General features: G+C 43.4%; 2 protein-coding genes across 7 annotated transcripts; one reads left to right on the top strand and one right to left on the bottom strand.

Moving 5' to 3' along the window:
- Positions 1–1,688: 1,688 nt before the first annotated feature.
- On the bottom strand, positions 1,689–13,322 carry GABARAPL2 (GABA type A receptor associated protein like 2). 2 transcript variants are annotated; one of them, XM_068693325.1, is made up of 5 exons: positions 13,092–13,322; positions 12,699–12,754; positions 7,350–7,522; positions 5,237–5,330; positions 1,689–1,963 (listed from the first exon to the last, which is right to left on the bottom strand). In XM_068693325.1, exons 1-4 carry the CDS (start codon positions 13,123–13,125, stop codon positions 5,240–5,242), a joined length of 354 nt encoding a protein of 117 aa, XP_068549426.1. In that variant the 5' UTR covers positions 13,126–13,322; the 3' UTR covers positions 1,689–1,963; positions 5,237–5,239. The 2 variants fall into 2 exon arrangements, with proteins under 2 accessions (XP_068549426.1, XP_068549425.1); XM_068693324.1 differs by lacking the exon at positions 1,689–1,963 and having other exon boundaries at positions 4,771–5,330.
- A 166-nt stretch (positions 13,323–13,488) lies between these two features.
- On the top strand, positions 13,489–22,292 carry TMEM231 (transmembrane protein 231). Of its 5 annotated transcripts, none has more exons than XR_011099868.1 (9): positions 13,489–13,776; positions 13,848–14,017; positions 15,025–15,153; positions 16,428–16,571; positions 17,166–17,247; positions 17,381–17,486; positions 18,366–18,650; positions 20,006–20,137; positions 22,038–22,292. XR_011099868.1 is itself a non-coding variant. In XM_068693319.1 (7 exons), the coding sequence occupies exons 1-7, from the start codon at positions 13,635–13,637 to the stop codon at positions 18,604–18,606; spliced, it is 1,014 nt and encodes a 337-aa protein (XP_068549420.1). In that variant the 5' UTR covers positions 13,489–13,634; the 3' UTR covers positions 18,607–18,988. The 5 variants fall into 5 exon arrangements, 3 of the variants coding, with proteins under 3 accessions (XP_068549420.1, XP_068549421.1, XP_068549422.1); XR_011099869.1 differs by having other exon boundaries at positions 17,381–17,491; positions 18,370–18,650; XM_068693319.1 differs by lacking the exons at positions 20,006–20,137; positions 22,038–22,292 and having other exon boundaries at positions 18,366–18,988.
- The last annotated feature ends 35 nt before the right edge of the window (positions 22,293–22,327 follow it).

The following is a 22,327-nucleotide window of genomic DNA, read 5'->3' as shown; positions in this document are numbered from 1 at the left end:
GATTTCTGTTGTTTGGTATCTTATTGTTATTTTGGATTTGAAAAATGGGTACAGAATTTCTCAAAACAGCTTTTACAGCCAACCTACAGAGCTGCATAGGGGACTGAACAGTTGATAGCAGAGATCGTGTTACAGAAGATCTATTTACTGTGGGAATAACAACAAACTTGAATTGTGTGTGCATAAGCCTATCCGCTTAACTCCAGCGCTGACATTCAGAAAGACCAATTGGTAATGGGGAAGACATTACATGTGTTTGTAAAGGATTATGGAGAGGATTATGGAGAACGGTGACTTGCGTTAAGTCATTGGAGGCTGGAAGATGGCCAGCTGCCATTGCAGATAGGCCACTGGGAGAACTGCTAAAGACAAATGGTAGCAGTTACCATCACTGGGCAAATAGCATCCCAAGGGCAGAGTCCTGTAGTTTAACTAAAAAGATAACCGGTAAATTTCCAGGCTCCTGAAATTTGCCTCTGTCCTTCCTTGAAATCTTGCAGAAACTGCTCCTTAACATGCCTAGTTTCCCTTCATTAATCACCAACAAGGTCTGAAGTGAACCTGCCAACCAGACTGGAATGTTTCCAGTACCTGCCCAGCTGCAATATTAAAATGGATTACATAAAGCTTAGTTGTTCTGCAGTCTTGGCATCAGACTAGTTTTGAGATAAGCAGTTACATGACGTAAATTCATTTAAACTGATGGTTAACAAGGATGAGCAAACAATTGGTAATTGGAACAGCAGAGTTTATGAGGGCAGCAGGATTTCCAAGGCATGTGTAAAATGCTCTACAGAGTATCTTTCTATCACCCAGATACATGCTTGGCTATCCCAAGCTAGTACGGGGATCGATTGTTCCTATTTGCTAGAACAAAGAAACTGTAATTCCTAATTTGTATGGGATGCCTTTAACAGCTTTGCTGTTGGAGAAGTTGTTCTATTCTCAATCACAATAAGAAGGTTGGGCAGACAGCCCGCTCATTTTAAAGGAAGTCAAAAGCAGAGCATAGGAACAAGTACTTGTCCAGGTCTAAATTTAACTATCATCCGTTTGAGCTTGAAGCTAAAATTTCTTGAGACTGTGTGGTAGCATCTCTCTCCCCCTGAAAAAGAAAAATTCTTATCTTTGCAGTGTGCTTTCACTGCTCACCTCGTGCTGACTGGAGCCCTTACTGTTCATAATACGTTCAAAGTACATGGAAGATGGTTCAAATAATTGTCTGTGGAGAAACAAACTGTGACCCCAGAACAAGGTAGCTTTGTGCTAGTTGTTCACAGTTTTGCAATTAAACTAGTAAGCACATGAGCAAAGGAAGAGCTAGGGCTGTGCTGCTGTGGGTTGGAGCCAGGCTTCCTTCTGATGGTTAGAAACTACTAGATGGTTATGAAACCATGCCTGGAGGAAATGCTTGAGGTATAAGCAGGAAAATAGTTGAGTGAGTTACTTATGAAAAGCTACTGTCAGTAAGAAGGAAAGAAAGGTGTTAAGAGTAAAATTGGCAACCAAATGCAGTTGACAGGTTCTTCCTTAGAGCGTAACTGTCCTGAGAATCTGATAGCATCATTACAAGCGCATTGCAGCAGTGGTGGTTTACGCAAAATAATTTTTGAGGAAAGACCATCTAAATTCAACTAGTGTTTGTTTCTTTAGATGACGCTTCAAGTAAGCTTAAGGCTATATAGAAATGTTACTGTAAGAATAGTGAGATGTTTATTCAATTCCTTCATTATTCAGAAGCGCTCAGAGGGTGGTGATTAGCAGCACAGAGTCTGTCTGGAGACTTATGACTACTGGTGTTCCTCAGGGGTTGGTGCTGGGTCTGGTCTTGTTCAACATTTTCATCGATGACCTTGATGAGGGAATAGTGTCCACCCTCAGCAAGTATGCCGATGATAAAAAGCTGGGAGGAGTGGCTGACGCGCCAGAAGGCTGTGCTGCCATTCAGCGAGACCTGGATAGGCTGCAGAGATGGGCAGGAAGAAACCAAATGAGGTTTAACAACTCCAAATTTGGAGTCCTGCACCTGGAAAGGAACAACCACATGGTACAGGCTGGGGGAGAAGGGAGAAGTACAGGCTCTGAGGAGAAGGACCTGGGGGTCCTGGTGGACGACAGGTTGACCATGAGCCAGCAGTGAGCCCTGGTGACCAAGAAAGCCAATGGGATCCTGGTGTGCATTAAAAGGAGCGTGGCCAGCAGGTCAAGGGAGGTGATCCTTCCCCTCTACTGTGCCCTAGTCAGGCCTCACATGGAGTACTGTGTCCAGTTCTGGGCTCCCCGGTACAAAAAAGACAGGGTTTTCCTGGAAAGAGTCCAGTAGAGGGCCACTAAGATGATACAGGGCCTATGGGCTATAGGGTTTCCTCCCTGTGAGGAAAGGCTGAGAGACCTGGGTCTGTTCAGCCTTGAGAAAAGAAGACTGAGAGGGGATCTTTTTAATGCTTACAGATATCTTAAGTGTGGGACACAGAGGGATTTGGCCAACTTCTCGGTAGTTTGTGGAGACAGGACAAAGGTCAATGGCCACAAAATGGAGCCCAGGAAGTTCCACACCAACATATGAAAGAATTTCTTCACAGTGAGGATGAAGGAGCACTGGAACAGGCTGCCCAGGGAGGTTGTGGAGTCTCCTTCTCTGGAGATATTCGAGACCCGTCTGGACGCCTACCCGGGTAACCTGCTCAAGGGAACCTGCTTTGGCAAGGGGGTTGGACCCAATGGTCTCTTGAGGTCCCTTCCAACCCCTACAATTCTGTGCTTCTGTGATTCATTCAGTGTTTAGACTGAAATGCCTTCTCAGTCCTTAAGGGTTAACAGAAAAGACTATATGGGACCCAGTGTTCTAGACAAACTGCTTTTAATCAATTTAAAAGACACACTGTCCTCTCTAAAGGAGAGGTATGCAGTTCAAAAGAAAATCTTTTTCTTGACATTTCAAGTACATTTGCAGATACAAAGGAAAGTAGATGTTAGAGCCTTTATCTCTGCATTCTCTGGAATTACTTGGGTACCTGGGCTTCTAAAATCAAACTAATTAAAAATTACAGAGAAGTTAAGAGAGTAATTATGTTTGTTTTTAGAGGCTTATGAGGGGTATTCCAAAAGTCACATGAATCATAACATTGGCAATAAAACCTTATCTTTCCTTGAAAACCTCATCTTTCCTTGTTTTGGTTAGATATATTTGTGCTAGCATGTAATTAGTTTTCTTGTGCAGTTGTGAGGGCTAAGGTACGTTTTCTTATTAGCAGCTAGCAAAAAAAGAAAACCACCAAACTTAATACTGTAGACAAACTGAGACATTTAAGCTCAAAGGAAACATTTTTCCAGCAGAAAAATGTATTAAAAATCACAGCTGCAACCACTCTGAATCAAAATGTTTTGGAGTAAATGGTAATAGTAAGTCCATAGAAAGGGACGGAACGCATTCTGGAAAGAAACGGACGGAGTGTTAACTAAGGCATTGCTATACATTGCAGTACTATTTCAAATAATGAAAGGCATAATGAAATTAACTGCACATTCTCAGATGTAGTAAGCACGTGCAGCACTGTTATTGTGACAAGTCCCAGTAATACTGTAGTATCAATGTTTCATAAGCTCCTATCTCTTCAAATGTGGAGTCATTCTGCCAGCACCTCTAAAACCTGTAGTGCTGAACACAATTCCATGCATAAGGTGGATTCATGAGAATTTTAGTCTAATATGAATTTGATTTAAGCTTACAGAGTGGTAACATTTCCAGTGTGTCTGGAAACACTGTAAAAACTAAAGTCTTCTACACCATTTAGCATGAAAATCAAGTGATACTTTTATTAAGAACCTATACTGTAATTAGTGATTCCTTGCTGATTCACAAACTCCGGAGCAATGCTACTCTTCCAACCCAGTGTTGTCTTTTCATATCAGAGCATGAACTCCAGTACTGTGTACTTACATGTGGTTTTGTTTGTTTATGCAGTCTTGTAGTTCAGAGCCACAAGCTTGCCTCTGCCTCTTAAGTAGAGGTAGTCATGTAGCTATGGTAAGCCAAATTGGAAGGAAGTTGAGAGCCTCATGAGTAACAGCTTTTTTGGTTTTATGGCAAACCTTTCTGTTTTTGCTGTGCCGTGCCACATGCTTGAGCGGTAGTGCTCATAAAGTGGAGGAACTGATCTTGAACTCTTTATCCTGCATGCAGCATTTCTAAGTCTAGCTGTCCATTTCAAGTGAATTAAAGCTATTTTTTCACATACATGGTTCTGTAAATTCCTTACAATACCTACCAAATTTTTGGTTGGAAAATACATGTATATTTATATAACTAACTATAACACAACTACTGCTGTTATTTTTTTTTAAAGCTGCTCATGCAACTGTTATTACCAGTTATTTCTCTCTTGGCCATAACTCACGGACAAATTATTCCTTCCTGTTCTTCAGCTCTCTGGTTTTCTATTTGTATTGTTCCTTCTTCAAGATGCCCTTTCCTTATATGCTATACTTTTTTCACCTAGGTCCTGCATTCCAAAACCCAACGGTATTTATTCCTCCGCTTATAGCCTGTGCGCTGGCCTGGCTTTTAAACTTCTGATTACATGTAATAGTGCTGAATCTTTTGGTCTTAAGAACTAACAGATAGCTCTTTGTCTATTCCTTCTATCATCAGCAGCATCCCAAATGCTGAGAAGCAGTACAATATCTAGTAAATAATGTAAGCAGTTTTATGCTATCTAGTGAATGATATATAACTGTGGCCAAAGTGAAAGTAAAGAAGTAACATCACTGTTTGTGGTAGGAATTTTTATTGTACTTTGTTACTTGAGAAAGAAGAACATACTTCCTTGATTCAACATGATCAGCATCTTGCTACTGCTTAGGATAACCTAGCAAATCCAGTGTTCCCAATACTAATTTAATGTTTTTATTTTTCATAAATTAACTCCTTAAAACAGAATAAATGTGCATTCTTTTCATGTTCTAGTAGCTCCACTACTTTGCTTTATTATTTAATCAATGCCATTAAATGTATCCCCTAAAGGAGGGAGGCTCTGCAAATCCACAGCCATGAGAAAAAAACACACTTTTTTTTTTATAATTTAACAGTCTAATAAAACCAGACCTATAGATACATTAGGAAATAAATCCAGTTACAAATACATGTATATAGAAGAAACCTACGTGGATGTCAGAACAGAAAATGATCAGCTATTTACAAGATACACAGCAGGATGGTATAGTAGCCAAGACCCACCATTCAGAAACCAAATGTGTTCTCTCCACTGTAGGCAACATACAAGAATCCATCTTCATCCTTCTCCTTCTCATAAAGTTGTCCCATAGTTAAGCTTGAAGAGGGAAAAATGAAACAGCTTGCTTGGATCACAACAGTTGCAAATGGTAACAGAATCTCACATAAAGATTAATAAAAGCTAAAATTAAGTCCTATGTATAAATTAAAACACACACACACACACAAAGTTGACTCCTGATTTCACAAAATGATCCTGGGCTCCCTGCAGGACACCTAGATTTCTGTTACTTGTGTACCTAATAAGTACATCTATGAAAATGCTTCCTTATTTTTATTAGAAATTACTCACTGGATGTATTTCAATTTCTGAATTGTATGTTATTGATGCTGTGACTAATAGCAAGATTAACAGCCTGGTAGCATCATCTTTCAATGCAGCTGAACTGAAACCTTGCTGCTTGTGTGAAGAACCTAATTTCTCTCTCCATATGCTGTAGTCTTGAATGTTCAGATGGTCTTAAGTTCACCAAACTTATGCTGCTTGGACTGTTTCTCTGAGGTCCAGGTTGTTTGGAGGAGTTAAAGCTTTGTTTTCTGTATTGTTAAAAAGTGATGACTTAAAGTAGTGCTATTACTAAAATGTGTGGGCAATAAATTCCATGCTAGCTAAAAGCTAGTGTTTTTTTCAGTGGATAAAATTTTGAATGTCTGGACTATTTTTTTTTTAACAGGATAGGCATGTGGCCCTTCACAGTTTAAGTAGTCTTTAGTGGGATGCTTTACTGTGAAAAACAGTAACAGAACCAAGCAATTACTTGGCCAGTAAATTGTTCCAACCATCTGTGAAGCACAGATGAAACAGGCAGTTGACTTTAGTCAGGTGCACAAGTGGTGTTGCTTCTGCTCACCTTTGACTTCCCAAGATTGTTTGAGAAAAGACTAGTGAACTGGAAGATGCAGACTGAATGTGAGTGATGGGGAAAAGAGTCATGGGTTTTTACCCATAAGAAAGGGATGCCACATGAGAGGAACTGGAGAGAGTTGCAGGCAATACTAGAAATAGAAGGAAATTGGTAAATAGTAGATAAACTTCAGGATGAGGAGAGAAGAGTGGCAAGAGTTAGTGGTCTATGCAATAAATTTGTCCTACAAGAGAAGTAGCCATTGATCAATATGATTTTTATCTGCTAACAAAAGTTAACATTTTTCCATTAGCTTGAAGCTTCAGCGCCCTGTATTTCCAGCAGAGATGAGAGATCTCATCATTAATGTGAGATTAGATAATGTGCCGTTTCTTTTCCTTTCCTGTTTGTTGCTAGCAGTTGTATAGCACTAAGAAGATGGCACTAATACGTTCCTAATGCTCCCAGAAGAGAGAGCATAGAAAAAGGTTCACAGGTCCCTATTGTGTATCATGAATTAAATAAAAATATTTCTAGCTGAGTCTGGACAAGTTACCTGGGAGTACTGTTACAGAGGTAAGGGTTAGTAAGAATAATGCTGCATCTAAGCCACATAATGTTACATGCTATTCCTTCGAATATTAAAAATAGCTTGTATAGTAAGTAGCTGCTTCTTCTATATATTATTCTGTATGTAGCAGGCAACCATTGCAACGTATTCCAATACAAAAGCAATGTGAAAAACCTTTCTATAGTCATTTTGCATTTCATGCTTATATTAAAAAAAAAAAAGTGATTAAAAAAGTAACAGTAACTCACATATAGTGTCATTTCTTTGTGAACTGACAGAGGTAGGTTAATGTTTTTTCAGAATAATTTATGGTGTTTGCTTTTGAGCACTTAACATGCAACCTTTTTGTTATACTGAGGATTATTTGCCATTGATGATATCAGTGTTGTTCCTATGTTCAACCAAAGATAAAATGCCAGAGCTTACCCTCTTGCCATGAAAGTAATGATAATACATTTTGTAGTCACCTTTCCTTTAAGCCTAGCTTGAGAAACAAGATATTTATCACATATGAGGGGGGGGAGGGAAGCAGCGAGATTTAAATTGTAAATATGTGCCTTCTAAAAATCACCAAATAAGCCTCAAAAGGAGTTAATGTCCCTCTGATATGGTTCTGAATACCAAGTGAACAGCCTCTTACCTAGACTGTGGGACAGTCTTATCTACAAAGAGGAATATTGCCTTCTCAGAGGGCAGCTGAATCCTCTTCCTGATGATCCACATGAACTGGGCCACAGTGATGTCAGATGGAACTAAGTACTTCCTCTTGTCAATATCAACAATCTGAGATCCTGAGACCTTCTCCACTATGACCTGTAAAATATAAGCATGAAAGTGAGGCTTTTCTATGAACAGAAGGCTTTGATAAATCACCTGCTCTAACCAAAATCTATCCTCTTTTTAGTTTAGAGACATTACTCCTTGTGCTGTCACTGCACTGCTTGACAGAGAGTCCTTCCCCAGCTTTCCTGCAGCTACTGGAGGGCTGCTATAGGGTCCCCCCAGAGACTTCTGTTCTGCAGGCTGAACAAATCCAGCTCTCCCAGCCTGTCTTCACAGGAGAGGTGCTTCAGCCTCTGATTCAACCTCGTGGCCCTCCTCTGGTCTCACATATTCCTTCCAAATGTGTTGGAGTCATGAAAAAATCAACAAGACTGCAGTACTGGTAAATCAGCAGTGGAAAGTGATATGGAAAACCCAGGGAACTACAGGCTTGACCTCAGTGCCTGGAAAGGTGATGGAACAGGTCATCTCGAATGCAATCACACAATGTAGGTGGGACCACCGGAGGATCAGGCCTAGTCAGCCTGTTCATGAAAGGCACGTCCTGCATAACCAACCTCATCTCCTTGTACGACCAGGTGACCCAGCTGGTGGATGAGGGAAAGCCTCTTGATGTAGTCTACCTAGATTTCAGCAAGGCCTTTGACACGGTCTCCCACAGTATTCTGGAGAAGCTGGCAGCCTATGGCTTGTACAGGTATACTCTTCGCTGGGTTAAAAACTGGCTGGATGTCCGTGCCCGGACAGTGGTGGTGAATGGAGTGAAATCCAGCGGGAGAATGGTCACCAGTAGTGATCTCTTGTGGTCAGTGTTGGGGCCCATCCTCTTTAATATCTTTGTTGATGATTTGGATGAGGGAATTGAGTGCACCCTCAGGAAGTTTGCAGGTGACACCAAGTTAGGGGGAAGTGTCGATCTGCCAGAGGGTAGGAAGGCCCTGCAGAGGGACCTGGACGGGATGAGTCAATGGGCAGAGGCCAATGGGATGAGGTTCAACATGGCTCAGTGCCACGTTCTGCACTTTGGCCACAACAACCCCGTGCAGCGCTACAGGCTTGGGGCAGAGTGACTGGAAAGCTGTGCAGAGGAAAAAGATATGGGGACAATGATAGATGCTCACCTGAACATGAGTTGGCAGTGTGCCCAGGTGGCCAAGAAGGCCAAGGGCATCCTAGCTAGTATCAGGAATAGAGTAGCCAGCAAGACCAGGTACGTGATTGTCCCCTTGTATTCAGCTCTGGTGAGGCTGCACCTCGAGTACTGTGTTCAGTTTTGGGCTCCTCAGTACAAGGACATCAAGGTCTTGGAACATGTCTAGAAAAGGGCTACAAAGCTGCTGACGGGTCTGGAACATAAGCCCTGTGAGAAGCAGCTGAAGGGATGTGGGATTTAGTTTGGAGAAGAGGAGGCTCAGGGGAGACCTTACTGCTCTCTACAACGGCCTGAAAGGAAGGTTTAGGGAGCTGGGGGTCAGCCTCTTCTCACAGGTAACTAGCGATAGGACTAGAAGGAATGGCCTGAAGTTGCACCAGGGACGGTTTAGGTTGGAAATTTAGAGACATTCTTCTCAGAAAGCGTAGTCAGGCATTGGAATGGGTTGTCCAGGGAAGTGGTGGCGTCACCGTCCCTGGGGGTGTTCAAGGAAAGGTTGGACCTGGTGTTTAGGGACATGGGTTAATAGGTGATATTGGTAGTAGGGTGATGGTCTTGAAAGTCTCTTCCAACCTTAATGATTCTGTGATTGTGAAGTCCACTCACTCACTTTGTACATATGCTGCTTATTTTGTCTTTGTCAGTATCTCATACACAGAAAGTGGCAGTCATTGATTGAAATTTTGTGTTACATAGAACTGTAGTCTGCAAGGAGCATTCCCTATTCTCTTGTAAAATGTTATATGATAAAATAGTTATTATAGTTATAAAATAGTAATTACCAAGAAGTAAAGGTTTAATACATACACACCACTTCTACCCATCAAACTTAACTGTCTCCTCTGAACAAAGCCCCAAGTCATTCCTAATATGTGACAGAACTGATTGCCTTGATATGGAGTATAGCAAAAGGGCAAAAAAATAAAAATAAAAAATTCATCAACACTAAAGCAAAAAACAAACAAAAAAATCAGTACTAAGGTAAGAGGGAGAACCACCAGCCTAGTCTAGAATCTAATGTTTTCGACTTCACCTGCTGTTCACAATCCTAAGATGCCAAAATGTCTCTTAGGCTTCTATGTAAAGCATAACTTGATTCACTATTTTTTAAGTATTTTGTATTTATCTGTGCAGTATACTGCACCATCACAGAATATGTACCAATATCATCACACGTGTACCAGGATCTCAGAAACTGTCATGCTAAGTAGAGCAGCAGCCATACTGTAGATATGAAGATATGTAGATACTGAAGAGACCATGTTATATCTGAATATAGTCAAAATTCTGATAGAGTTGCAGTGTAAATTGTATAATGTAAGGTTCTAGTTTGCCATAGATCCCATGTGTTTGTTTGTTTTTTTTTTTTTAAAGTGTTTTGCTGCACAGCTTTTGAATTGTCATCCACACTGTCTGGGTTTGCATAATTAATCTGGCAATAATTACTCACCTCCCACAGTTAGGCACTAGGCATTTTAGCCAGGCTGTATGATGAGTCTAGGCAGAGAAAGGAAGCATGCCTGCAGCGTGCCCTGGAGTACCAGTTACTCTGCCAATGAAGCCAGTTGAGTGCTCCACCAGATTAGCAGAAATGTGCTGTGACGTGATCTTGTCTGTATGCTTCTGACATACTAAACTTAAACTGAGAAATGATCCAGCAGTATATGTTACGTATGATATTATCAACAATATGATTACAGCATCAGTTGGATGAAGTTACAGGACGACAAGGAAGCCATACTAATGAAATGTTGGTTTTAGCTATATATGAGTATGCATAAGAGTTATATATCAATAAGAGCCAGATGGGATACATAGACTTGGAAAAAAAGATGCCTATGTTAATCACCATTTTAGAATGTCTACAGATTCAGGTTTGCAGTAACATACTGATATTTTTCACTGGACAGCAGGAAAAAAAAAAGTTTTATTCTGAATATGCGTAACCACACTTTAAAGCATACCGTTTGTTCTACCTTATTATTGTTGTCTCACTGATGCTATTCTCCTGTGTTACACTGAACTGACATTACACTATCTTACTTCATATGTTAGGAAGTTAAGAAATTGACCACAGGAAGGCAAGACAGCAAGTTGGTCACAAACAAAGCAAAAAGCAACATATGGGAGGAAGGTGAATTAAGTATAACTTATGGAAAGAACCTGATGGTTCCTTCAAGGCTAGGCCTTGAAGGAAGAATGCAGTATGTGGGGAAACAGGGCTGACAAGAGGTTGCTGTGCCTCCGTTGCTTAGCTCTGCACTCCTCATTGCTACAGCATACAGTTAAGGCTCGAGTAAATTTACAAAATACACTATGATCTGGGGAGGGTTCTTTTATTTGGTGCTGCCTACAGAAACAGGATGGTACAGTAGGTGGCCCTTGCAATTTAGTACATGGGAAGGGTGAAGAAGACCAAGACCAGACTGAAAGGAGCATTCAAGCTTTAACATCTGATACTTTAAAAAAGAGATTGCAATAATCTACCAGGCATTTTAGCTTTACGATGCAGAAGCTGTCATAACTGGAAGTCAAGGCTATTGGTGAACTGCTTCTAGTAAAACTTGCAGATACCTCTAACCCTTGGATCATGTGATGCCCAGGCAAATTTAAAATAGCAGTGCTTTAGAAGCATGAGTGTCTTTTCAACTCCCATTTTATTTCTAAAGGGTCCAGGCTAGGACAAGGGCTATTCATATGGTATCTCAATACAGCTTAAGATGTTTGAGCTACTGAAATATCTACAAATCCATGGAGCCAGAGACAGCAGCTGAGAACTGCTCTGAAGGTCAGAACCCTCTGACCTACATCATTCTGGATGCAGACTACAGACTGGAAAGAAGAAAACACGCATTAAGTCTGCAAAACACTTTTGATCACTAAATGCAAAAGAATGTATATTTGATACCAACTACTTTGTAAAAGTTAGGTGTCTCAATCTGAAACATCATGCAGATTTTTTTTTATTTTCCTAGACAAAGCATCACGATGGACTTTGAGGTTTAATTCCCGTATCTATTTACACATTGCTATCCGTTCCCGATAACGTATCACATAATTCTGACTCATACTATGAGTTCCAATGTCTCTCTTTTTCCTCTAGGGTCGTGAAAGATATTCTGGAAATGCGCAAAAGTATACTTGTTAAGATATATGGTTATTAGCATGCTACAGTCTGTATTAGGTAGTTGGCCAAGTGGAAAATAGCAAGGATTGGATGAGCTTGCCAGACTACAACTGGAGAAGATGCTGTGACTAGGTTTGATTCAGAAAGAGAAAAAGGCAAAATGGTTAGAGGTCTGTGCTGTCTACTGGCTAAGGTACTTACATAGAGGTCAGACAGGAATGTCACTAATTGGCATGTGATCAGATGGAATGTGGAAATTTTACTCCCAAGTATATTAGTTGAGAATGTGAATGTGTTGCTAGCTGTTACAGAAGAGCATGAAGTATGGTTATTTCACTGGCTGAAACATGATAAAGGGGGTTACAGAGTGAAGAAAAGTCATTTGCTATTTAGCAGGCAGCAAGTATTAATGCAGAAAGGAAAAGTCACCACTTGCAATGGCTCTTCAAACAACAGAGCTTACATGAGGTAGGTTCAAGATCAGATTGCTTACAGGTAGATATTAAATAAGGGGAAAATTACAAAACTCATCTAGCCGTGATGGATGACAGTCAAGGTGTAATAATTTATTCTCTCTCTGGCACAGAATAAAATCTTCAAGAGATTGAAAGCATAGGGTCTTTGCTGAGAATATAATTGCTATTAGAAGAAACCAGGACACTTATAAACCATAGACACGTGGTGAGCATTCAGAAAGTCAGGCACTGTTGCTTACTTGAGAATACGTATAGGGGTAGAGGAGGGAATGCTGAATTAGTTAAATGTGTTTGGAGCCTCTTTAAAACATCTTTGTCACAAAATGGAAGATAAATACACGAAAGATGAATTTATGTAGTAGGATCTGGTCAAAGAAGAGAAGGCAGGATGGGAACAGCTTATCCATCTTCGCCTCTACGTACTGGAATGAAGATGGCTTGGTTACTCACCGGGACACGGTCAGGGTATTTGGCTCGGATTTTTGCTGACTCGACGCATCTGTGCTCTGTGAACAAAACTCGTAATTAGTCATTGGGATGGTAACAGTATCTATCACCGCTGTCCTAGGCAGAGTCAGCGGCGCTGCAGACATGGGAGCCGGTGGGGGCTGCGGCCGTCCTGCCTCCCTGCGACGAGACCCCAGCTACTCGGGGAGACCGTCCCCGGTTACCGCGCCAGCCCTCGGCGAGGGCCGCAGGGGGCTGTCCGCCCAGAGCCGCGACGACCGGCTCGGGGGCTGCCCGGGGCGTACCGAGTCGGGAGGCCCGGGGCAGATGGCGACGCAGGAGACGGGGCGGCGCAGGGCCGCCGGCGGGCAGCACCGGGCCCGGGCCCGCCCTTACCCAGCGCGTGGTCCTCCTTGAACATCCACTTCATGGCGCGGGCCGGGCAGGAAGCGGAGCCGGCGGCGGCGAGGCCCGAGTGCGGGCGGGCAGGGACTCGTGGCGGGCGGCGGGGCCTGTCGCTGTCACGGTCCCTGTCACAACAACAACAGCCGCGGCTCGGCAGGCGGGACTTCCGGTCGGTTTCCTAGCAACCGCCCGAACCGCAGCGCTTCCGGCCCGGCGCCGGCGGCCGGAGCAGTCTGAACGCCGAGTTCCGCGGCGGGCGCGAGGCCGCGCCTGGCCCCGCGGAGGCGTTCTCGGGGCGCTGGAGGTCGCGTCCCGGGGGTCCCGGGGGTCCCGGTGCCGTGGCAAGCGCCCGCGCCTGCGTCCCGCTCCTGTCGCCGGCTGCAACGAGCCGTCCCGGAGCGCGCGAGCCCAGTGCTCATTGGCTGCTGCGCCCGTTCCTCCTCGGCGCCCCGGCGCGCTGATAGGCGCGGCGTCCCGTCAGTCCGGCGCCTCGCCGTTGCCGCGGTGAGGGCGAGGGCTGCGGGCGGGCGCCCGATGGCGGGCGTGGAGCTGTTCTCGCACCCCACGTTCTACACTCGCTACCGGGCCGGGCTCTGCTCCGCCGCTGCGCTAGCGCTGCTGCTCATCGCCGTGTTCACCTACGTGCCGCCGCTGCTAGTGGCCTACCGCAGCCACGGTGAGCGCCGCTCGGCCCCGCGCGGCCCGGCCCGGCCCGGCGCTGAGGCCCCGCGCTGTGTCTGCCCGCAGGTTTCTGGCTGAAGCAGGGCGCGTACCGTGAGCAGCCCACTGTGCGGTTCCGGTACGAGGTGCTTTTCGTGGCCACCACTGGGCCCGGCCCGGGCAGCTTCTTGGCGTGGAGCACGTTCCCAGCGTTCAACCGGCTCCAGGAGGACAGATTGCGAGTCCCGTTGCTGTCGGTAGGCGTACCGGGCGGTGCTGGCGGGGACGCGGGTCGCGTTGGTGGTGCCTGTGAGCGAGTGGGCGGGCGCGCACCGCTGCCTTCGAGGAGCAGCGGCAGCCTCGTGCTTTGCACCTCACGTCTCTTGGGACGGGTAGTTTTTAATCAGCTCTTTTTTCTTTTCTTGTTTTTTGGACTGTGCACTTAGTCACGTGGTCTGAACTTTTGGGTAGACCTGTGCGGTGTCAAGAGTTGGACTTGATGATCCTTAAGGGTCCCTTCCAACTCAGGATATTCTATGATTCTATGATTCTATGAGCTCTTTTTTCTTTTCTTTTTTTCTTTTGTCTTTTTCCTTTTTTCTTTTTTCCCTCCCTGTATGATTTATAGCACTCAGAAGCTTGCAGGGGTTCACTGGTAACCCGTGGTTTTTAATGCAGGTATGTTCTTTCAAAAGCCTGAAGTCCCTACTCTGCAAGCAAATGTTCCTTCTGGGATTGAACAGTAGCAGTTACTTATCTGTGAAAGCTCTGTTATGCCTCCCTGTTATGTTTGCAGATAGCTGAAGAACTGTGCATTTGTCGCACAGAAGCATAGCAAGTTTTGACTCCCAGCCAGGGATTGTACAAGGCACACAGAAGCTGATAAGAAGCAGGCTGCAAGGGCAGAAGCCGTGCATTCGCGCAAGATGTGGCAGAAGATCCATCATGTGTACCAATGCCAGTATACAGGGAAGATTGCTGTAATGGCATAGGGCAGAAGAGTTCTTATAGGGCCTGATGAACTTTCCCTCCCTGGGGAGCACCCAGGGCATAGTGTTACAAACAAAATTTAGGTTTCTTGCTTGTCTCTAGTCTCATGTCTTTAAAGTAGCTTTTTATTGTTTTTCCGATGGAATCATTTGATTCCTTTTTATGAATATGTTGCAGGTGCGGAGATCTCCTAGACAATAACTATTCTTTGTATTTCTTTTTAACAGGAAGTTCTTAAGCAAACAAGCAAAACCATTTTTACTGCTTCTTTTAGACTAGGGAGGAAGACAAAAATCAAGATGGCAAAATGGATCAGTTGCATTTTAAACTGGAGCTTCCGCTACAATCTACCGAGCATGTAGTTGGTGTTCAGCTGATTCTAATCTTTTCCTACCAACTCTATGTGAGCATTTTTCATTTTATTCATTGTGACATATAGGCCCAATATAATATTCCAGCAGTGGTTATGCAAAGCAAGAAAGAATCTTTATGCATTTGAAATTCCTATTCAAAAGATTTATTTTGCTAATATATTTGATTTCCTTCTCTACTGGGTCATTCCTAGTTTCAGTTTGTTCCATTGGTATGGTGGTTGGTGTGTGTTTTGTTGTTGTTCTGTGGTTATTTTTTGTTGTTGTTTTTGAAGCTGTACGTCCTCCTATTGGGTTGTAGTGCAGCATAGAGGATAGATCTACAGTAGTAGAGGTTGGAGGGACAGGCTGCTGCAGCATCCTGAAACTCCATAGGTTTTGTTTGTTTAAGAGCTTTTGAAACAATGATAATAATTTGCCAGGATCATCCATACCTCATAGCTGAGAGGGGACAAGAATGTGTCTCAGGGAGACAAGAACGCTTCTGCTGCCATTGTCTCTCTGTCAAGTGTTAGCGGGATTAATAGCTAGAAGAGTGGATAAAACCGCTGCACAGAGAAGCCACGGATGCATCCGAAGGCAGCAATGATGTATAGAATAGAGTTTGATGTAGCCAAACAGATGAGGAACTTTTACTAGAGAGATTAGGTTTAGCTTGTCTGAGAGACTCTTGCTGGCTGCAGGTAGACAAGTTTAGCTAAACTAAACTTTCAGCTGAGCTAAAAAAATTTATAATCTTAAACCCCTGAGATCCAGAGTAAAAGCCTTTACAGTCCTAAATTTATGTGCTGAAGTATTAGTTTAGTCATTAATATCATATGGAAAGTTCCAGTAGTCACAATGCCTTTGTTTTACAGTAAATTTGAAAATTTTCTTTCAGATTGAATGGCTGATGAGGGCAGAGGAATTTCCTTATCAAGCCCTTATTGCAGGGTATTGGTTTTGATGTCTGAATATTTTAAAGTTTACTTTCAATGAATGTGTTTAATTATCTGGCTGCTTTTAACATGTTATGGAAAGTCTTTTTTTTTTTTTTTTTTTTTTTGTTATTAGCCACAAACTGTTGGACTCTGCTGAATTATGTATGGAACTTTTAAAATCAAACAAAGTTAGTTAATCAAGAACTATGCTAGTTTATTTTCATATTTCTCACTTGGTCCTCCCTTCTTTAGAATAATGTGATGATCTGAAACCTGGGCATCAATAAAATAAAATCTATGCAGAAAATTTATAGATACAAAGAGTTAGAAAACTGTAGTTTTATTTGCTTTTCCTGATTTTTCTTTTCTCATGTTCACTGTTTCAGAGAATGTCAACACTTGTGATGCAGAGCATGGCTTTCCTTCAGTTTTTTTCTCCTGTACCAGGATCTCAGCTCTATATGAATGGAGACCTGAAACTGAACCAGAGGCAATTGCTTAACCACTGTGGACTGGATACCAGATACAATGTGAGGACTTCTTTATTATTATTAATTATTATTATTATTATTATTTTGTCTTTTCTCCATTAATTTCCTCCCTTACTAGCACCATAGGTGACACTCTAGTTATTCATACCCGAGGGACCCAAGGAAATGGCTTGAAGCTGCAACGGGGGGGGCAGTTCAGGCTGGGTATCAGGAAAAGGTTCTTTACTGAGGGGATGGTCAGGCACGGGAACAGGCTCCCCAGGGAATGTGTAACAGAACCAAGCCTGCCTCAGTTCAAGAAGCATTTGGACAATGCTCAGACACTTGGTCTGATTTTTTGGGTGGTCCTCTGGGGACTTGATGGACTTGAGTTGGATTTGATGATCTTTGTGGATCCCTTCCAGCTCAGGATATTCTATGATTCTATGTTTGCACAGAGTGGACCATAGAACTTCTGAACTCTTAAACATTTATTTGTAGGGCTGAAGGGTAGAAGAGAATCTTTTGCCAAGATGTTTAGTGTGACATCTGTGTGCTTTCCTTTCAAGACACGGTTACTTTGCTTAACAAACTCAGTAGGATTACTTTCTTGAAGAGTGGACAAGTAACGTAAATATCTCCTTGTGGCAACAGGTGTCTGTGGTCAATGGCACAAGTCCTTTTGCAGCTGACTATGATCTAACAAACATCATTGCAGCATATCGAGATAGAAATGGTAAGCCTGACTGTACAGCTGCTAATTGCAGCATAGCAGTAGTTAGCATATTGGTAGTTGCTCTTAGAGGATTTAAATTCTGTGTTAAGACTGAAAACCCCATTAACTTGGATGTTTTCTTTCCCCATTTTAGTGACGACAGTTTTTTCAGACCCCAACCCTGTTTGGATGACTGGAAGAGCAGCAGATACACCATTCATCATTAATGCTACTATTCATTACCCAGAGGAAGTTATCCTATATCCTTAGAAAACTGCATTAACTGAAACATAATTGGATAGCATTATTCGAGCCTTCATATACAGGCCAAATTAACACTGCTTTCTCCTAGACTTCTTGCTAAAACTTTTCCTTTGTTTGCTTAGCATATGCTGTAGTTGCAGCGTTAGCTGAATACTTGTTTACCCGTAACTCCGTGTGTGCAACTTCCAGATGGTTCTGCTTACATAACTGTTTTCTGTCTTTACTGGGAACCCCTGCTGCTCTTCACCCTTACTAAAATGACCTTTTAAGGTGGTTTCTGAGCAATTCATAGTGAATCTCATTAGTAAGCCTTGCTTTGGTCCTGCAGTCCCACTTTGTTGTGGATACAGAAGAGAAGTAATGTTTGCTACTGGCAAAGCATGATACTACACTTTCTGACCTAAAGCAAATCAGAAATCTGTATACAAGGTAGGTTCAGCCAATAATAACCCCTGAAGTGGATGTGGCAAATCTGTTACCTATACAGACAGTCCTGAAAACTTTTTGCTCCAAAAGAATGATTTATGTTCTTTACTCGGTTTCTCAGACAAGCACTGGCCCGTGTTTTGAAGAAAATGTATATAGCACATCTCTCACAAGGTTTATTTACCTGCCTGAGTATTACCAATATCTGCTTTTTGGTGAAGCAGGGACAAAATAGAAATTTTGCACAGAATTGATTTGAACATCTTCTAGGATAGGTATTTTGCACAGTAAAATGCTTTTTGAGATTTCTGTGACTCAGCGGCTTTGCAGTTGCCACGCAAACTGATGTCTAACCAATTTGGTGCCTTTCCACCTCTGATTCTCTTGTTTAGTTACTGCAGTGGTTGTATCAGAAGTTTCTCCATTAACACTCCTTGACTCTCTTTAAATATCAGCCAGGATTTTGGGAAATCATTAAATTTGCCTGGATCCAATATGTCAGCATTCTCCTTATCTTTCTCTGGGTCTTCGGTAGGATTAAAATGTTTGTGTTCCAGAATCAGGTGTTCACTACAACTCCAATATCATCAGTTCTGCCGTTGTCTCCAGTGTTGTCCTGCAAACAGCATCAGTCCTGAGGAAATGCCTGAGAAAACTTTAAAGAAAGCCAGTTCAAAAATTAGTACCTGATTTTATTATCTGTACACACTTTCTACTTTGAAAGATAGAACTTGGTACGTATGTTCTGAGTACGTTCTCTTCTTGCTCTATGTTGCTATGACATTATGTAATTTTTCCTTTTTAAAATATGTTCATTCATGCATCTCTGTGGGAACATTGCTTTCGGACTGAAATGGTTAACTTTGGACAGTTAAACAACCCCCCCCAAAACAGGTAATCCTTTGTTTTTGATGAGATTATATGGCTACCACAGGAGAGTACAAGAAAAAATATACCTGCATGTGGATCCATAACAGCTAGGATTGAGACTCCTTTTCTTGGAAGGCTGGCTGTAAGAACTTTTCCTTTAGCTTGCTAAGCAGCAGTAAATAAAAATTCCACTGCAGTCCAACACCATGCTACTGCACAGAACGACCGTGTATGCACTTGTCAGAGAGCAATCTGAACCTCGTTCACTGAGGACGGATTGAGAGGCATGCTAAAATAAGTTTGCTTTCTGGAAGTGTCTCGCTAGGAGAAAAAATAAGTAGTGGGTTAAAAATCTCACAATAAAAGATAAAAGCGGGTTTGGAAATGTCTGGGGGGGCGAGTATTAAGAGCATGCCTCAGGGGCGCTGCCAGATTGAAAACGCCTCCGCGCTCGTTTAAGGAGCCGAGCGGCCTGCGGCGGGTGGCACAACCCGGCTCCCGTGCAGGGCTCGCGCCAGGCCGCTAACGGCACCGCGGTTGGGCTGCGGGCGTCGAACCCGGCGGGCCCGGGCGCCTCGAGAGCGCCGTGGGGGGTGCGGGGGCACGGCCCGGGCTGGCAGCGCGGCAGCGGAGCGGCTCCGGTGGGGCTTCCCGGACCCTGCGAGCGGACGGCTACGGGCAGCGGGGGCGTGCCCGGCCCGCTGCACCCCTGCCGCGCCGGTCCCGCTTGGGCGGCCGGGGGCGGGGCGGGCGGCCCCTGTCAGGCGGGTCCCTGCCGGGGATGCTCCAGCGCGGGGCGGATCGGCGCCTTCCCGGGCTCCTCCCGCTGCCGCGGCGCCTTGGCCACGTCTGAAAGCGGCCCATTGTCTCCGTGGGGAGCGCGGATGCTCGCGGTGCCGGGAGGCAGCGGGGAGGTACGGCCGGGCCGGCGGGGGCGGGGGGCGTTCCGCAGGGCCCCTGCCGCGGCCGGCGAGCCGGGCGGGCGGGGGGTCCGCGGCGAGGACGGGCCCCTCCTCGCCGTCCGCCGGCAGCGCCCGCGGCCCGGCGAAGCGGAGCGCTCTCTTTCAGCCGCTCGCGCTGCAGGACTGGGCGGCCGGTGGCTTGGCGGCGGGGCTCCGCGCGGTGCCGCGGTGCGGTCGGTTGCGGTCAAGGGGACGCTGCTGAAAATGTGCTTTTTTTTATTATTTTTTTTTCCCCATCCTGTCCTTTACTTCCCTAGAGAATATGGCTGATCCGAGTCAAGGTGTTTTTGCCGGAATTAGACTGTTAAATCGGGTGCTGTAGAGAGCATTTCCTGCCGTTCCGGGAAGTCCCTTCCCACTTTTCTGAAGTGCCCAGCCTCTGTGTGTAGGTGAGAGCGGCGTGTAGGAGGAACGACCTTGTCATAGTTTCTTACCTGGAACGGTTGCTTCCGTGGGGCTCTGCGCAGCGCGCCTCTGCCCTCGCGTCCCCGGCCGCTCCGGGCCGCCGCCGCCCTGGTGCTGGCAAAGCCCGCGGCGGGGGAGCGATCGGTCACCGCAGGTGTCCCCACGGCCCCAGTTTTGCCATCCTTAGAAACAGTCGGTATTCCCAACGCAGATCTGAAGACACGAGGTCTGCTCAGTCGCAGTCTTGTTTTCTAGTAGCTGAAGACACCTTGTGATCCTCAGCATGGAAAAATAGGTGTTGTAGGGCTATGCCTTGACGCTGCCGTTTGTTCAGGGTGTACAACTTTATGTAACTCCAAACCGTTTTGGCCAAAAAAAAAATAATATCAAATCCTGACACCTTATATACATATATACATATATATATATATACACACACATATATAAAACTTTTATAGTTATATCATGAAATCTGTGGTCTGTTTCATTACATTATGAAGTATTACATTACGTTATGAAGTATTTAGGCTTGATGGTTACCTGGGAGTGACTCTTCCATGTCTTTGACCACTAAATTGTAAAAGAAACGCTGTTTTCAAAAGCAGAAATAGCACCGTCAGCTAAAATGATAATACAATGTCAGAATTTAAAACATCTGATTATGGTTCCTTTAATGTAGTTTAATTATTTCTGTTGTTGTACTTTCACTGTTAGGTTAAAATAATCAAACAGGCAATCCATTCAATGATTTAGCAATCAACAACTATTGGAAATACTTTTAACTCTTTTTGAAGTACTAGTGGTTATAGAAGGCACCCTCTAAGCTTTTTAAATTATTATTATTATTATTGTTATTTTTTACCACACACTGTTGACAATACAGCAAGCTTTTGTCTTGTGAAGATGTTCCATTTCCAGTTACGGAATACCATTGTTAAGCAACATTTTGTCAGCCGTGTGATTTATAGGAAGAATTACTGTAATGTTGTGCTTTGTTCTCGGATCTGTTTTGTAATGTTCATGCATTTTCACTGTTTTGAGCAGCAAAATTGTTTCACAGAAGCAATTCTGGTGGTGGTGATTTTGTTTTGGTTTGTTTTCTCTTATACATATCGGTGTAACGTCTTACATCTGAAGTATGTAATGAGTACCACCTCCATAAAACATAGACCTCCAAGTGATCTTTGCTCTGTTTATCAAGCCATGCACAAACATTTTCCTATTAATTCTATAAAAGGCATGACACTTACTAGTATGATCGTTTTCACAGTCAGTTCTGAGGTGTACCGTGGTGAATTATAAGTACATAAATCTTAGGTACATTCAACTCTAATGTTTGGTCTGAAAGTCAGCATTTAGTGTATGACAGTCATACGGGACAAAATAATTTTCTGCTATTAAAAGCCACAGGATATAATACATCATTGGATATTCATTCAAATTTGTATTTTTGCATTTTGTGGAAGTTAAACTTATTTCTTTGTAATCTATAAAGACTTTGGCTTTAAAAAAATACTTCATAAATACAAGCTGTTTTAAAAGCAAGTGTGCTTGAAATGTTCTTAGACACAAAATGGCTGGGGAAGACTTTGGCAAAGACAGCTATGATTCAGTTGCTCAGAACTCATTTTGTGGGAGCAGGTACTTGTCATTCTTCCCTCAGCTGTTTTCAGTTCTTTGCTTTATTCTAGCCCAAATTTTCAGTTTTCCTGCAACAAACCCAGATCTTTTTGTTCTGAGAGAGTCTTTCATGCCAGTCTTTTGCCCCAGGTCAGAGAGCCCATATGCACTGCTCTCTTTCTGTCTTTAGTATAATGTAATAGGAGGATTTTTTTTCTTTTTTTTTTTTTTTTAACTCTAAAGTTAATTTTTGTTCATTTTCAGGTTGAATTCTGTACTTAAAGGAAGTTCACTCAACAGTAATGCTGTTCCCAGACTGCAAAGATGTTTGCTTGATTACAATATTACTTGTCTCATGTGACAAATCCCTCATGTGATAAGTCCTTAAAAGCATGAGTTAAATGATCATCCTCTGCACAAATTATTTCTTCCCTTCTCCATATTTTGGTACCATTTTAGGTCTGAAAAGTGCTCTGTTAATACCATTGTAACTGTTATTAAAATAATTTATGCCTAGCAGCATCTTTATGTATAAAAGTGTATATTGTGATACC

The sequence above is a fragment of the Anas acuta genome, chromosome 10, assembly GCF_963932015.1.
Source record: "Anas acuta chromosome 10, bAnaAcu1.1, whole genome shotgun sequence".
NCBI lineage: Eukaryota > Metazoa > Chordata > Aves > Anseriformes > Anatidae > Anas > Anas acuta.
Note: the sequence above shows the minus strand (reverse complement) of the source record. Positions and strands in the feature narration are given on the sequence as shown.